Here is a 14,925-nt window from a genome sequence, read left to right as displayed (position 1 = left end):
ATCTGAGCCAAGGTAAATTTTAACCGTTTGTTTTTTTTCGATGCATTTGACACAGACAGAAACCAGAAGCAGGTTTCGTTTTTTCGTTTTTCAAATTTTGGACAAAAAACAAAAAAAAACACAAATTCAGCTCAATTTCTTGTTTTCTGTTCTTACAAACAAGACAAAGTTACCACTCAATGTTTCGTTTTCATTGGTGGGTGGGCCTTCGGTGCTTCCTTGCTTCTGATTGGCTAGTGTGCTCCGTCAATTATATTTGCGCTGTATCCTTCAAAATAAAGGTTCTACCTGTTTGCCTTTAAACAGTGCAGTGTCAGCACAAATATATATATATATATATATATTGCGAAACTTAAACAGACAGACAGACAGGGCTATGTTACGATCACAGACCAGTCTTGCACCATGGTCCTCCTCAGATCCACAGTCAGCTCCTTTGTCTTTGTCAGGTTGAGCTCTAGATGCTTCTGCTCGCACCATGTGACAAAGTTGTTCACAGCAGCCCTGTACTCCTCCTCATCACCCTTACTGATACATCAAACTATTGCTGAGTCAGTGCAGTAGCTGAAGTCCGTGGTGTAGACGGTGAAGAGGAAGGGAGAGAGGACAGTCCCTTGCGGGGCCCCTGTGTTGCTGACCACTCTGTCTGACCCACAGCGTTGCAAACGCACATACTGTGATCTGCCAGTTAGGTAGTTGACAATCCAGGACACGAGGGGGGGGGCATCCACCTGCATCTCCGTCAGCTTCTCACCCAGTAGAGTCGGGCGGATGATGTTGAACGCACTGGAGGAGTCAACAAACATGACTCTCACAGTGCTCGCCGGCTTATCCAGGTGGGCGTATAGATGATGGCATCAGAATCAGAATCAGAATCAGAAATACTTTATTGATCCCCGGGGGGAAATTGTACAGTACCGGTGCTCCCATTCCAGAGTAGAAAAATAGCATAATTTAGAACTAAAGGTATGTACAAAATATAAAAATAAGAAATAGAAAATAAAAAATATACACATTTACAGTATTTAAGTGAAGTGAGGTAAAAAAAATATATATACAATAACAATGTATATATATGTATGGATGTGTTGCACTGTAGTGTATGACTATATATGTATTGCACTGAAACATTCAGAATAAATAGTGAGGTAGTGTATGACAGGTGAAGTAGATACAGATACAGATTTCCAGTTTCTTCCTGAGTGTCTGACACTCAGAGGGAGGAGTTGAACAGTCTGATGGCCACAGGCAGGAATGATTTCCTGTGGCGCTCTGTTGTACATTTGGGAGCAATGAGTCTCCCACTGAAGCTGCTCTTGTGTCCGACCAGTACGTCATGGAGAGGATGTGAGACATTGTCCAAGATGCCCCGCAGCTTAGACAGCGTCCTCCTCTCTGACACCACCGTCAGAGAGTCCAGCTCCACCCCCACAACGTCACTGGCCTTGCGGATCAGTTTGTTTAGTTTGTTGGAGTCCGCCACCCTCAGCCTGCTGCCCCAGCATGCAACAGCATAGAGGATAGCACTGGCCACCACAGACTCATAGAACATCCTCAGCATGGTCCGGCAGATGTTGACGGACCTCAGCCGCCTCAGAAAATAGAGACGGCTCTGGCCCTTCTTGTAGAGACCATTAGTGTTCTTTACCCAGTCCAGTTTATTGTCTATGTGAACTCCCAGGTACTTGTAATCCTCTACAATGTCCACATCCTCAACTCCAAGTCAGGGCTGGTAGGTGAACTGAAGGGGGTCCAAGTGTGGCTTGACCAAGGGCCGGAGCTGCTCTAGCACGAGTCTCTCCAGGGTCTTCATGATGTGGGAGGTCAGTGCCACGGGTCTGTAGTCCTTGGAGCCACTGGGACGCGGCGTCTTTGGCACAGGAACGAGGCAGGACGTCTTCCACAGCATGGGGACCCTCTGAAGACTCAGGCTCATGTTGAAGACGTGGTGAAGTACTCCACATAGCTGGGGGGCACAGGCTTTAAGCACCCTTGGGCTGACACCATCAGGGCCTGCAGCCTTGCTGGAGTGGAGTCTCCTCAGCTGTCTTCTAACATGGTCAGCAGTGAAGCACACTGTAGAGGTGACCGGCGGGGGAGGGGGTGGAGTCGTCAGGTTGGAGAGTGCCGTCAGCCTGGGGACTGGGGAACCAGGTGTAAGGAGGGCCCACAGAGTCAAATCTGTTGAAAAACAGATTCAGTTCGTTGGCCCGGTCCACACTGCCTTCAGCTCCTCTGCTGCTGGTTGGCCTGTAACCCGTGATGGTCCTCATTCCACTCCAGACCTCCAGCTTCCTCCTGTACCTCTCCTTAGCCTCCCTGATCTCCACCTTCGGTTCCCCCTGGATCGTCCCCCCCCCCCCCCCCCCCCCCCCGTTGCCAGCTCTGAAATACCCTCTTCTTTTCATTCAGGAAAAGAGTGTCTCATCACATTTAAGGTCCCCTCCAATTCTAACTTGAACAAAACTAACGGCCTAAAGGTCTTAAACACAACTGTACGTAGTCTCCCATCATTAAACCCCCCTTCCACGTGGTTTTCCCCCGTATCAAATGAAAAGGAAAGACAAATAATTCAGCCTATTCTCTATTCATCTGGAGCCTTCTTCATCTCCTTTTTTAGAGGAAATAACAGGATCCAGTGGTTTGAGCTTTTTAAGTTTGAGAATCCAACTTCAGTGTTGAGATGTGTGGCAGGTGGTGTCCTCAGCATGTTGGCAAGGCCACCTTTTGCTAATAGAGAATACAGAAATGCTGCTGCCCCAGGCGATGTTTTATTTTTGCGAGGACAGAGTCCCTTGGACCTTGAGGCTGGGCACAAGGGAGAGGAGTCCACAAGATGGCGGTAATGCAGCATCAGAAAGGGGGGGGGGTGACAGCTCGCTGTGATTGGCTGAGCGCTTACCAATAGCAAGCTGACAGGAGGTTGTCGTGTGTCGGCAGCAGCGTTGCAGAATGTTTGGAAAACTTTCCGTTTCGCTGTTTCTGCTCTTTGTTTTCTGCAATGGGCCCGCCGAGGCACAGAAGAAAAAAGAGGTAACGCGACTGTGCTGACACAAAGCGGAGAAAGTTCTTAAACTTTTGGGGGGAAACATTTTGCGACGTCTTCAAAGTTGACTGCCGCCCGTGCCAATCTCGGAAGCTAAGCTAACAGCCGCTAGAAACGAGCTAACGTGCGGTTGTGTGTGGCAGCAAGTTAGTAAGTGGTCTCCGTCAAACGACGCCGATAAAAGTCTGTTAAACCACAGTGCTGGCTGTCGGACCAGCTGCATTTACAACCGTCTGAAGTCAAGTGAGAGCATCCAGTCCCGGAGAACCGTTCAGTTGTCGTGACCTGTCTAAACACAGCAAAGGCTAAAAGGACTTCAGGAAACCCCACTTCCTGTTTCACGCTCCCACACACCTTTTAACAGCTCAAAGTAAATAGATGTCACATTCATGAAGGGTAGTTATCCACTCTGTGGAATCTAACAATGGGAATAGACTCTAAATTATGCCCTCGGCCATCATTTTTTTTAAAAATAATTCAACAGTACACACTACAAGGCTTTCATTCCAGTGAAGACCAGGTGACCAGTGAAGGTGGCTGCACATGCGTCAGGGAGTGAGCCTCTGATAGTGAGAGGATCAAGCCAGTCTGTGCCTTAAATGACTGTGGCAGACAAACTGCCAAACTCTCCAGTATAACAGTAACACACAACTAACAGCTTGTGCCCCTAATCCCTCGTTGCCGGCTGTTTTGCGAGAATGTTTGGTTGAAAGGATGTTCGGGTGTTCGTCACGTCTGTGTCCTGTGTAGACCCTGCTGTCGGAGAAAGTCACCCAGATGATGGAGTGGGCCTCCAAGCGTTCAGTCATCAGGATGAATGGAGATAAGTTTCGCCGCTTTGTCAAGGCTCCCCCCAGGAACTACTCCGTGGTCATCATGTTCACGGCACTGCAGCCACAGAGACAGTGTGGGGTCTGCAGGTGAGAAGCGGGAGCAATGGGCAAACGGGCGCCGTTATTTTCATTCTCAACTATGAGTTGAAATGCATCTTTTCATTTTCAGACAAGCTGATGAGGAGTTCCAGGTGCTGGCTAACTCCTGGCGTTATTCCTCTGCCTTTACTAACAAAGTCTTCTTCGCATCTGTCGATTTCGACGAAGGATCAGACGTCTTCCAGATGGTGAGACAACTTCTTGTTCTCAGAAACAAATGTTATGCCTTTTGTTTTCTAAGAGTCTGCCGTATATACGTTAACACCAAAAACCTGAAAAGGTGCGTCATTGGGGGCTTAGAGTCCAACCAAACGTTGGACTGGCTGATTTCAGTGATCAAGAGAGGTAGTGAGTAAATTGAGCTGCTGTAGGCGTAGTAGTCCTCCAGGGCTCATTGTTTGGGATAAAAACTAACAGTTTTGCTGTTAAGTTGTGTATATGTTTTTCCTCTCCGCTGTAAAGAACTATACGAGAGATTTGGTATGTTTCACCTAGTCACTACAAATCAAGGATGGTGTATCGGTGTCAGTGTAAAACAAATGAAGGCAAAGCAAAAAAGAAGCTGTCAGAGCCAAGGAACCTGCTCTGGAGCAGGTTATGTTTGCGATAACAGATCAACTCATATAAAAGCGCTGCCTACTGACCAATCAGTTCTCTTTTGAAAATAGCATCACCAATCATGGAAGATCCTATGGAGCTTGGCGTGGATTGTGAGAGAGTGTCATGGGGGGGGCAGAGGGTTCAGAGACCGACAAAGCACTTTGGCTTGGTTTTATATGAGAGCTATAGATTCTGGTCAGCTTCTTGAGCTGTATCTCAAAGCCATTTTATTGTGCTTTTGTATACCGATATCATCCTACAGCAGAGACTGATTGAAGCACTAAAGCCTTGTACTTGTGTACGATACATAAGATATAAAAGTAAGCCTACTCACCGCTTTGAAACATGTTTTTATATTTCTTTTTTATTTGCTCCTATGAAGCTAAAATTGTCGTACAAGCCATAAGCATACATCTAAGCAACACATGGTCTTGTCCAAAGCGACTTACAATAAGGAACAAAAGCGAGGTGTCATCAGACATTGAATGTGCATCTCTCCTAAACTAACAGCTGAAATAATGTACAGTGCTACAATACAAGTTTTTTTTCCCAGTGAAAGACTTTTCATCCCTCTGCTTTTAAAGGCTAAGAGTCAGTAAAGTGTAAATAAACCACTCTTGGTTCGTTTGAACTCTTAATTACTTACAAAAATTGAAAGCTGAACCTGTGAGAAAGGATTCCTTTTTTGATGAGCTGATTCGGTCAAGATGTGCTACGCATATTGAACGTTTTGACTGTATTTGTGTTGCAGCTAAATATGAATTCTGCTCCGACCTTCCTCAACTTCCCATCCAAAGGGAAGCCTCGCAAGTCTGACACCTATGAGCTGCAGGTCAGAGGCTTTGCAGCTGAGCAGCTGGCTAGATGGGTGGCAGACAGGACTGATGTGCAGGTAATTGCAACACGTACCATTAAACCTTGAGTCTAAGTGACCAGGTGTGATCCGCCACTGTGCTTGCTGTGATGAAATAAACCAATAAGTCTCAACTAGACAAAAGAATTGGAGGCTCTGATGACTCGTCATGTTTTGCCTGTTTTTCAGATCCGGGTCATTCGTCCTCCTAATTACGCAGGGCCTCTGCTACTAGGCTTCCTCCTGGCTGTGATTGGAGGACTGGCATACCTACGAAGGCACAATTTGGAGTTTCTCTTTAACAAGAACGTCTGGGCCTTCTCTGCACTGGTAACAGCCAACACACACACATACATCTGTACATAGATGAATACATTGTGGTTGTGGGAAGTAGACATGGATAGGGAGCCAGTGAAGCGAAGCTAAAGTTGGTGTGATGTGATCAAATGTTCTAGTTTTAGTTAAGATTCTAGCTGCAGCCTTCTGAACCATTCAGTGCTAGCACGTGGTAGACCTGAGCATGTTACAATAATCAAGTCTAGATTAAACAAAGACGTGAATTAGGATCTCTGCATCAGCCAAGGACAGAAAAGACCTCATTTGACCTCCGTTGCATAGGTGACAGAAAGCCGTCTTGGCGATTTCTTTAATGTGCTGATCAGAGAAGATCAGCACACCACGATTCTTGGCTGTCGAACTTTGAGAGATCACACAGTTGTCGAGAGTTACTGTTACTCGAAATTATGAGACATCCAGTTATTCACAGCAGAAAAGCAGGCCTCTAATTTGATAATTTGAGAATGATCCTCTGCCTTTACAGGCACGTACAGCTGAGTGTCATCAGCGTAGCAGTGGAAATGAATTCCATGACTGCGTATAGTTTGGCCAAGAGCAAAGGGCCAAGACCAGGGCCCTGAGCCTACTTCATATTTCGCATCAGAAAGTTTTGGTTTAGTATTATTATAAGAAACACACTGTGTTCTTTCAGATAGGTAAGACTTTAACCACGAGAGCCAGGGCAGAAATGCCAAATAGGTTTTCCAGTTGGTCTAGTTGCTGAGCCACGCGTCTTTCTTTCTTTGAGTACTTTTGTGTTCACATGTGTACTGATGGAACCTGCTGTTGTGTTTATATATTGCTTATTCTGTTGTTGATTGTAAGTGAATACCCAGCTGCTTGCTGATTATTTAGCTTTGTATTACAGAGGGATGCGCACCTGCGAGTCAACTGTCACGGTGTTGAAATACGATGAATATGATAATGTAGCGTATCTCTAATCCCTGGTAAAACTGCTGTTCTTTTAATCTTGTAATGTAGAGGAAATGCTCCCATGTGTGTTTCTCCAGTGCTTCGTCCTGATCATGACATCAGGTCAGATGTGGAACCACATCAGGGGACCACCATATGCGCACAAGAACCCCAGCACCGGACAAGTTGTAAGACCGAAAACGCACTGTATTTACAATATATCCTCATTCACAATGTAATGTGTGAACCAACCATCAGAGTGTGTGTTTTCAGAGTTACATCCATGGCAGCAGTCAGGCCCAATTTGTGGCTGAGACACACATCGTCCTCCTCTTCAGTATCCTTCAGCTGTATGCACCCTCACACTCTCACAGTCGACACACGCTGCATACTTTGGACTAACCCCAAATTCATCTCCTCTCTCTTCGGTTTCTTCACTGTTGTAGCTTTGTTGCATTGTTATTTTCAGATAACCTGTTTGTGACAGGGCTGCAGACCACCTCCCTTCCCACTAACCCCGTACCACCCGCATGCCTGATCTGAAAGTGACACTCTGCGGGTTGTACCCGTTCGATTCTGGTGGTAGTGGTTTGAGTAGACTAAGGTCATGCATTGGTTGTCTACACCTTGACCCTGCTGTCAGATGCTGCTGTTACCATGGGAATGGTGCTGCTGTGTGAAGCTGCTACCTCTGACTTGGACATTGGAAAGAGGAAGAGTATGCACGCACACTCTTTTTTTTTTTTTCTCTTTGTTTCACTAATGTGTTCCTCTCCATGTTTAATCATGACATGGTTTATATCCATGAAAAATATTGGGATTATTCGCTTCCTTCAACACAGAGACAGAGAGTTGGTGGGTGTATATTGATAGAAAATACTGTACTGAGGTCTGAGTTATAGGGAACAAAAAAATATGGAGAAACTAACTAACTAACAAACATACATAGCTGGGCAGGTACATACTGTGATTAATCGGAGGGCATATATTATAAAGGGCTGCCGTATATGGAAAAAAATACTCCTTTGAACCTCTCAGAGTATATTTTATTTTCTCAAGTTTGAGAAAGAATGTAACCTCTTTAAGCCATTGGGATGTAGAAGGACTCATGTTTTTGTTTAGAGTTAAGAGCAAGGGGTTCCAAATATTGCTATTAGTGGACCTGGATGCAGGTTGAGGTTGAACACTGAAGACATCGTTTTAAAAAACCCTTCCCAGTAGTTGTATAGTACTGGTCATAGAAAAAACATATGACTTAGGTTGCATGGAGTGTTGGGACATCTACTGCATTTATCAACAACATCTGGATGCATTCCAGAAAGCCGAGATTTGGAAAGACGAGCCCTATGCAATACCTTAGGTTGTATGGGGCTGAGTCGAGCACAGGGCGCGGAGGTATGCACTCTGTCTATAGCCGATGATCTGCTTCTGTTAATGCAAACTCAACACCTCATCTGTACACGCGTTTCCTCAGTAAAAGCCTTCCAGCGGCTCAAGAGGGCATAATCTCTCCCTTCCCTGGCTGGCTTTTAATTTGTAATGTACACAGGGAGGCTGTAGTTTTATTGATGGTGCCCTTATAATTACAAAACGGAAAGGAGAAGCGATTGTAAATAATCAGGGTATTAGTGTAAAAAGAAAGTGAGAACGTATTACTCCGTTCTGTTGTTGTGGAAATATACATTCTAATTCCACATACGAGACATGACGGTGCAGGTGGTGGCGGTGGTAAATCTAGCCATGAATGAGAACATGTTGCTTATTGGGGAAATAGACTTCCGACAGTTTATCACTGATGTTGAAATGAACAGTTGCTGATGATGTTGTTGACAAGCACACAAATATACTGTATAGCTTAACTGTGTGTGTGTGTGTGTCAGTTATGTGTGTAGCAGGTATTGGTCTGGTGATGCTGTTCTTCAGCTGGCTGCTGTCCATTTTCAGAGCAAAGTACCATGGATACCCATACAGGTAGAGAGAGAGACGGACCCACATACAAACATCTGTTTATCTTGTTTGACCTGCTGTGATCGGCGGAGATGATGCCCCATTTCCCATTGGCAAAAAGTCTTCTCGTCTCTGTTGCAGCTTCCTGATGAGCTAGAGCTGAGCAGCACCACCCAGCTTCACAGCAAGCGTGAACTTCAGGAGAGGGAAGTTCAAGCAAGCAGGGTGCTGTCCACGGCAGCGGTGCCACATCTCTCTTTGCTAAGCCATGGTTTGTCTTCTGATCTGTTGAGCCAAACGTGTGTGTGTGTGTGTCGACACACATACATACGCACTATGCCTTTAAGACTTAAGCAATTCATTTGCCAACAACGGAGCCTTCATCATCAGTGCGCGCTCTAAACTGTCTCGTGCCAAAATGTGTTTTCTAGATTACAATTTTGGAAAACCGTAATCAGAATTTCTTAAATTGATTGATTGGTAATCGGTTTTTTTTCAGTCCAGCTCCTACTGGACGCGAAGCTCAGTCTGTGTCTTCTTATTTTTTAAAACTGTTGGGACCATAAACAGGTCATGGACTCTGTTGTGTTTGTTTAATTGTTGTTTGTTTGTTTGTTTGTTTGTTTGTGTGTGGCTGAACTTGAAGCAGGAGTAGCAAAGTGGGTGCAGTTATTTCAGGTATCCAGGGTTTCTGGAAATGGGTCTTACACACTTCCTGTAATATCCTACTAATGTCCTAGGATGTTTTCTGGCACTGAATGTAGGGAAAGCAAACAAAGTACCCGCTCATTTATTCTCATTTGATGCCGCCCCCATCTTTCCATGAATTTGTGGGAATGCCATTAGTTCTTCATGTACTTAGAGAACTTGTTTCCATACAGCCAATCAACCACATCATCTTTCCTGCAGCAAATTAAACCTTATGGTCCTTACTCTTCATTAGCACTGACGACACGCTGTCAAATACAGCCTTGATGGTTTCTGTTTACAACAACAAAGAGGCTGAGTTTTCTGCAGTTGGTATTTCTGCTCCTGGTTGGCATCTTCCAAGTAGCAACAGTTACTAAGGCTCGTTGAAACCGTAGTATTTAGAGCAATTTACCAAATCAAAGGTATGTAAAACAAAGCAGAAATACTCGTGAGCAGTGGTCATAACACAGCTCTATAAATGCAGTCATATTACCCAAGTCATCGTGCGTTTCTAAAAGGGTTCCAAATGCAGATTTCCACCGGGTGAAATCCTGGAAGGACGTGCAGCTTCACTCACTCTGCGGCTCTGTAAACCATGTGCCTTACACACGAACTGAATATAATAAGAGTGATTAATTGTCTGGTGATTTTAATAAATCCGAAGGCAGTTCAATTACTCATCACTACTCCCTCAGTGATGGCCAGTGTGGTAACAGGGTAACGCAGCTCCTGCGTGTTTGCATCCTCACCCTACAAACCTATTTGGAATTTAATAGTGCAAAGGAATGTAGATGGACGGGTGGAAGTTTATTTTTTCACTAGTGGGCACCTCCCACCTCCATTTGTTTTCATATTGCCAAAAGTTAAAAGTCAGTTGTGTTTCTCATCAAATCACTTCTACTGCTAATTAAGTGATGTTTGGATTCATCAAGTCACGTGACAGTGAATCCTTTTTCACACGGGTTTCGTGTAATATACGTAATATACCTACCTTCCACCTGTAATAGGTCCAAAGTGAGCTGGTGTTAAAAATGGAATAGGAGCAGATGGCAAGTTAACTATCCACCCTTAATGTTGTTAGAGAATGATTATCGTCCCTTATTAAGAAGTAAGAATGGCCTTAAACCCCCGGAGCCAGATTTTGGAGTGTGTATGCGTCATGAGAAGTATGCAAACTCAGTAAACTTTTTTTGTCTGTCGTATAAAAAAAAGTGCTTTAAATGTTTGGAGGTTGCCTTATCAGGTTGTACCAGGAGAGAATATTTGATCTGAAGTGGTTGTTTCTGATATTAAAGTGCCTTAACTGCCTTTCAGTGCTTGTTTTCCCCTCTTTCTTTCAGTTTTTGGGAGCCCAGTAGGCACAAGTGACGCACAGCTTGTGGCTAGACTCATAAATGTCGCTTATTATCTAAGACGTAAATATTTCAGACAGTTTATTTCAACAGACGGGTGAATAAGTACTGCTGTGAGAAAGCAGAGGAGGGAAAAGGGGCAGCTCTCCATGCTGGCCTTCAAGTGTCGGTTCAGTGTTTGACCTGTGGTGGGCAGTAATATTCCTTGAAGCATTGCGTCGCAAAAAAAAAAAAAAACAACACAAGGCGAAGAAGAAGGAACCCGGAAAATGTGACAAGATGGCGGAACGTGAAAACAACAACGATGCCACAGAGCGATTGAATTCAGACGCAGAAGCCCCGAAATTATATGATTTGCTAGACCGTGGGTGGAAGATATTTGAGGAGGTGGACAGTACAAACGAACCACTCGGCTCCAACAGTATCCAGGTCCGAGTTAAACGCGGTATGAGTATGTTGGAGGAAGCGTCTCGAATGGTGGCTCAGCTCGACCTGTTCAGCCGCAATGAGGAGGTGGAGGATATAGCCACGGCAGACCTGAAGTACCTGCTGCTGCCCGCCTTGTTGGGAGCTCTGACCATGAAGCAGACCGGCCGAGACAAACGTTTAGAGATAGTCCAGACAGCCCGGGGCTACTTTATGGATTTCCTGAGGAGATGTAAAGAGTACAACTTAACTTTGTCACCGTTTGAACTGCCAAAGTCGACGAATGAAAACACAAGCCCCGAGGAAGCATCAGAGAATGGACGCTCTACAGCCATGGTAAGAGCTTTAGCAAAACATTAACGTTGCGCTAGCATGAATGACAGCGAATGTCTTCGTAAGAAAAGTGCTGCTGAGCTCAGTCTGTGGGCTGAAGCCTTAACGACGGACATTAAATACATAACGTTGATGTTTCAAAATGTAGAATCAGCGTAGGTGTAACAGTGGTCCTGTTGAAGAAGATGTTGGCATCAACAGTTGTAGCAGGAAGTGGCGTATAGTTGAAGAAGCGGTAGCCGGTCATTAGGGGGGGCCTTAGCGTAATTGCTTTGTGGTGTGTAACCCCCCCCCCCCCCCCCAAACAAAAAAAAAAAAGTATATTCAAGTAGCATATTATTTGTATCCAGGGACTAAATTGGGATTTAGTATATGGGGTGGCTCTGTGCCGTGTTATGAGAGAGATGGTGGTGGTGGTGGTGGACCTCGGACCGTTGGGGGGAGGGGTCCGGGGGCATGATCCCTCTAGCAAACAATTATATACGTAATTTCAATTTCATAATTTCAACCATAAACACATTGGTTATACAGGTATGAATAGTATAGCACTGAAAAGGCTTTAGTCCACGTGGGGGCCTCCAAAGCAGAATATAGTATATATATATATATATATATGTGTATATCCTCCTGGGTTCATCTCACAAGCACAAACACACACCCACTTCACGAGATGAAACAATAAGGGTTCCATGCTCAGCCACTGCGCCACATAGAGCTCCATATGCTCCATGTGAGATGATTTCCAACGCATGCAATTGGTCTGTGGGTTTCCTGGGCAGCTAAACAATTGGAGCAAAGTAGAAAAGCTGTGCGGGTTAAAATAGAAACGCTACATCAAAAATTAATTATTCTCAAGTGTCTGTCTTGGTGCTCCCTCCGGCACTTGGTGCCCAAAGACCCTTTTATTGTGAAAGACATGCAGGAAGTGTTCAGTTCATACAAACAGTAGCTTTATGCATCAATATATAAATAAGGACACTGTGATAGGACTTGGAGGAAAGAAGCAGCTTGTCACAAAAAATCATTTAAGATGGTACTAAGCTGACCTGTGATGTGTGCTTGCTGTTCCAGTCTGTCCCCTGCTCGCCAGACCTGGTTTCCATGGCAGCACAGAGACAAGCCAAGATTGAGCGGTACCGTCAGAAGAAGGACCTGGAAGCCAGACTGGCAGAAGTTCGCAAAGCTGTGGACAGCGGACAGGCCGACGATGAAGTCAGCCGAGATTTTTACCTCCTGAATGTCCGGAGGTGGGTCACTCTGTGTCTGGAGGAAATCGAGAGCATTGACCAGGAGGTGGAGATACTCAAGAAGATGGATGGTCTGAAGCAGGGGGCCGCCAAGCAGCCAGCTCAGCCGGCCAGGCCTCCCATGAAACCCTTCATCCTCACCAAGGACGCTGTGCAGGTGAGACTGTGTAGGGTCCAGGCCATCATGAGCTTATTGCAGATGCATTGGTATCGGTGTGTACGCTGACATGAGAGCACTGACAAGTTGATTTTTCCACTTTAAAATGTCCTGCTCAATATGTATCTGTGTCACACACACACACAAAACCAGATTAAAAAACAAAAAATACAATAGGTTGAGGTTGTATTATCTGAACGATGACTTGTGTTACAGAAGAGCTAGACTGGATTATGTTGTTATGACATTTGTCTCAGATGGTATGTGCTGTTAACTCTGCTTATAGCTGCATTAGTCGCATTTAAAGGAGAGGTCTCATTCGTTAGTGCTGTCTCTCGACTGTAAAGGTAGCAGCTGCCAGTCTGGCTACTGTAAGCAACGTCCAGGCTGTCCATTTAAACATGGGGCACAAACAGCCTCCACTCAGCTCCACCAAGTCACCGTCAGGAAGAATAACCGATAGGCCAAACCTAGGGCACAAACTATGTCACATCTCTCTGCTGCGACCTCAAGCGTTTGAGTAACAACTGCAGAGACTAAGATGAGTGTATCAAGATGTTTTATCAGCTCCTCTCTTCTCTCATCTGGATTTTAGCAGCTGACATTAGCTACTTGTCCAACAAAGACCACCTTCCAAATGATACCCCAAAGATCATACAGGTTCTGAACATGAAGAGCAGAGCAGAGCAGACAGTGGGGTAGTTCACAGGCAAAGCACACATTCAGGCTGACAAGTCTTTTTAGAAAGTTTGAAGTCTCTGCAGCCACTGAGGTAAAAAAAGAGTGACAATCAGCATGTTTTGGCTGAAAAGGCCACTAATGTATCACTAGTACAGGTTGCGGTTTCCTTTACATTCCATGCAGCAATGTGTGACAGAATGTGTTTGTTTCTTCCACAGGCTAAGGTGTTTGGGGCTGGTTACCCCAGCCTTGCCACCATGACGGTAGATGACTGGTATGACCAGCAGAGGAAACACGGAGTCCTGCCTGACCAGGGGATACCCAGGAGGATCGCTGTGGAGGAGGACACTGATGCGAAGGAGAGGGAAGAAGAAGAAAAAGAGAAAAGGGCTGAAATTGATGATGAGGAGTCTCTGCTAAAAGCCAGAAACTGGGATGACTGGAAAGACACTCATCGCAAAGGTTATGGAAACCGCCAGAACATGGGCTAACTGATCCCAGCGCAGTGTCCAAACAGACCTGGCTCTGTCTTCATTTCTATTCTAATCAGTCCAGGAAGTGGACGTTCTTCACCATTCTGATCCTTTAAACCTTGTACCAGAAGGTCACCAAACCAAGAAACTCCACAGCTTCACCAACACACCTGCTAAGTTCAATTATTGGTTTATCTGCAGCTGACCCACTCATGCTCCATTTCCTTTTGTCAGTCATTTACAAGGTTGGATTCAACAGTCCTCCGTGGTGTCGTGTTTCTGAGTCTGGGTTGAATGCAGCCCAGCGGCCGTGATGCCAGTGTGTCTGCTTTGTAGTGTGTATTCTCCTAATGCTGTCATTGGAAATAAAGAGACTGATCAAAGCATGTGTACAGAGTGTGGTCAGAATCTGTCCAATCTAACAGGAACATGGTGTCTTTGTTCTGTTGGGGCACTCTTGAGTCCGGATCACATCTTTGGACAGACCATGACTGTATTTGAAACCGCCTGCTATACTAGCAGTACAGACTGATTTGGCCAAAATGGTAGCATGTAGTATGCAGTACGCTGTATGCAAACAAAAGCAAAATGGATGGATGCCGTACTGACTTGGTAAAAAAAAATCTCGGACCAGTCTACCTCAGCAGTCTACCAAAATCTGTTTCTGAACAAATTTGAGGTTGAGAAATAAGCGACCCAGTTACCGAATCTTCACTCATATTAGATCTACAAGGCCTCATTTAAAAGTTTGTAACATAACACCCGCACGATTAAGTCTGGACTCCAAGCATGCATTGTGCGAGCATCAGTGAGGTCCAACACTGATGGTGGGCTGTAAGGGCTGACTCGCAGTCAGAGTTCCAGTTCATCCCCTGGGGTTTTGGATGTGGTTGAGGTCAGGGCTCCGTGGAGGCCTTCCACACCAAACTGGGGGTGGGGG

At 45.3% G+C, this 14,925-nt stretch overlaps 2 protein-coding genes across 2 annotated transcripts; both read left to right on the top strand.

The window, feature by feature from the left end:
* Window positions 1-2,924: 2,924 nt before the first annotated feature.
* On the top strand, window positions 2,925-10,624 carry magt1 (magnesium transporter 1). Its single transcript, XM_070913214.1, has 10 exons — window positions 2,925-3,033; window positions 3,797-3,966; window positions 4,049-4,166; window positions 5,330-5,470; window positions 5,621-5,761; window positions 6,778-6,867; window positions 6,953-7,016; window positions 7,323-7,397; window positions 8,560-8,650; window positions 8,768-10,624. Exons 1-10 carry the CDS (start codon window positions 2,953-2,955, stop codon window positions 8,781-8,783), a joined length of 987 nt encoding a protein of 328 aa, XP_070769315.1. The 5' UTR covers window positions 2,925-2,952; the 3' UTR covers window positions 8,784-10,624.
* Window positions 10,625-10,947: 323 nt separating this feature from the next.
* igbp1 (immunoglobulin (CD79A) binding protein 1) lies at window positions 10,948-14,373 on the top strand. Its single transcript, XM_070913363.1, has 3 exons — window positions 10,948-11,430; window positions 12,499-12,831; window positions 13,731-14,373. Exons 1-3 carry the CDS (start codon window positions 10,948-10,950, stop codon window positions 14,001-14,003), a joined length of 1,089 nt encoding a protein of 362 aa, XP_070769464.1. The 3' UTR covers window positions 14,004-14,373.
* Window positions 14,374-14,925: the final 552 nt, after the last annotated feature.

Source organism: Enoplosus armatus, chromosome 10 (assembly GCF_043641665.1).
Source record: "Enoplosus armatus isolate fEnoArm2 chromosome 10, fEnoArm2.hap1, whole genome shotgun sequence".
Lineage (NCBI taxonomy): Eukaryota > Metazoa > Chordata > Actinopteri > Centrarchiformes > Enoplosidae > Enoplosus > Enoplosus armatus.
Note: the sequence above shows the minus strand (reverse complement) of the source record. Positions and strands in the feature narration are given on the sequence as shown.

Bases quoted from the DNA above. Each gene is read 5' to 3' on its own strand.
- magt1 (XM_070913214.1), top strand. From the start codon at position 2,953: ATGTTTGGAAAACTTTCCGTTTCGCTGTTTCTGCTCTTTGTTTTCTGC. The intron at 5,471-5,620 runs GTAATTGCAACA...CCTGTTTTTCAG, and splicing joins CAGACAGGACTGATGTGCAG to ATCCGGGTCATTCGTCCTCC. The intron at 7,017-7,322 runs GTATCCTTCAGC...CCCTGCTGTCAG, and splicing joins ACACATCGTCCTCCTCTTCA to ATGCTGCTGTTACCATGGGA.
- igbp1 (XM_070913363.1), top strand. From the start codon at position 10,948: ATGGCGGAACGTGAAAACAACAACGATGCCACAGAGCGATTGAATTCA. The intron at 11,431-12,498 runs GTAAGAGCTTTA...TTGCTGTTCCAG, and splicing joins ATGGACGCTCTACAGCCATG to TCTGTCCCCTGCTCGCCAGA. The intron at 12,832-13,730 runs GTGAGACTGTGT...TTTCTTCCACAG, and splicing joins TCACCAAGGACGCTGTGCAG to GCTAAGGTGTTTGGGGCTGG.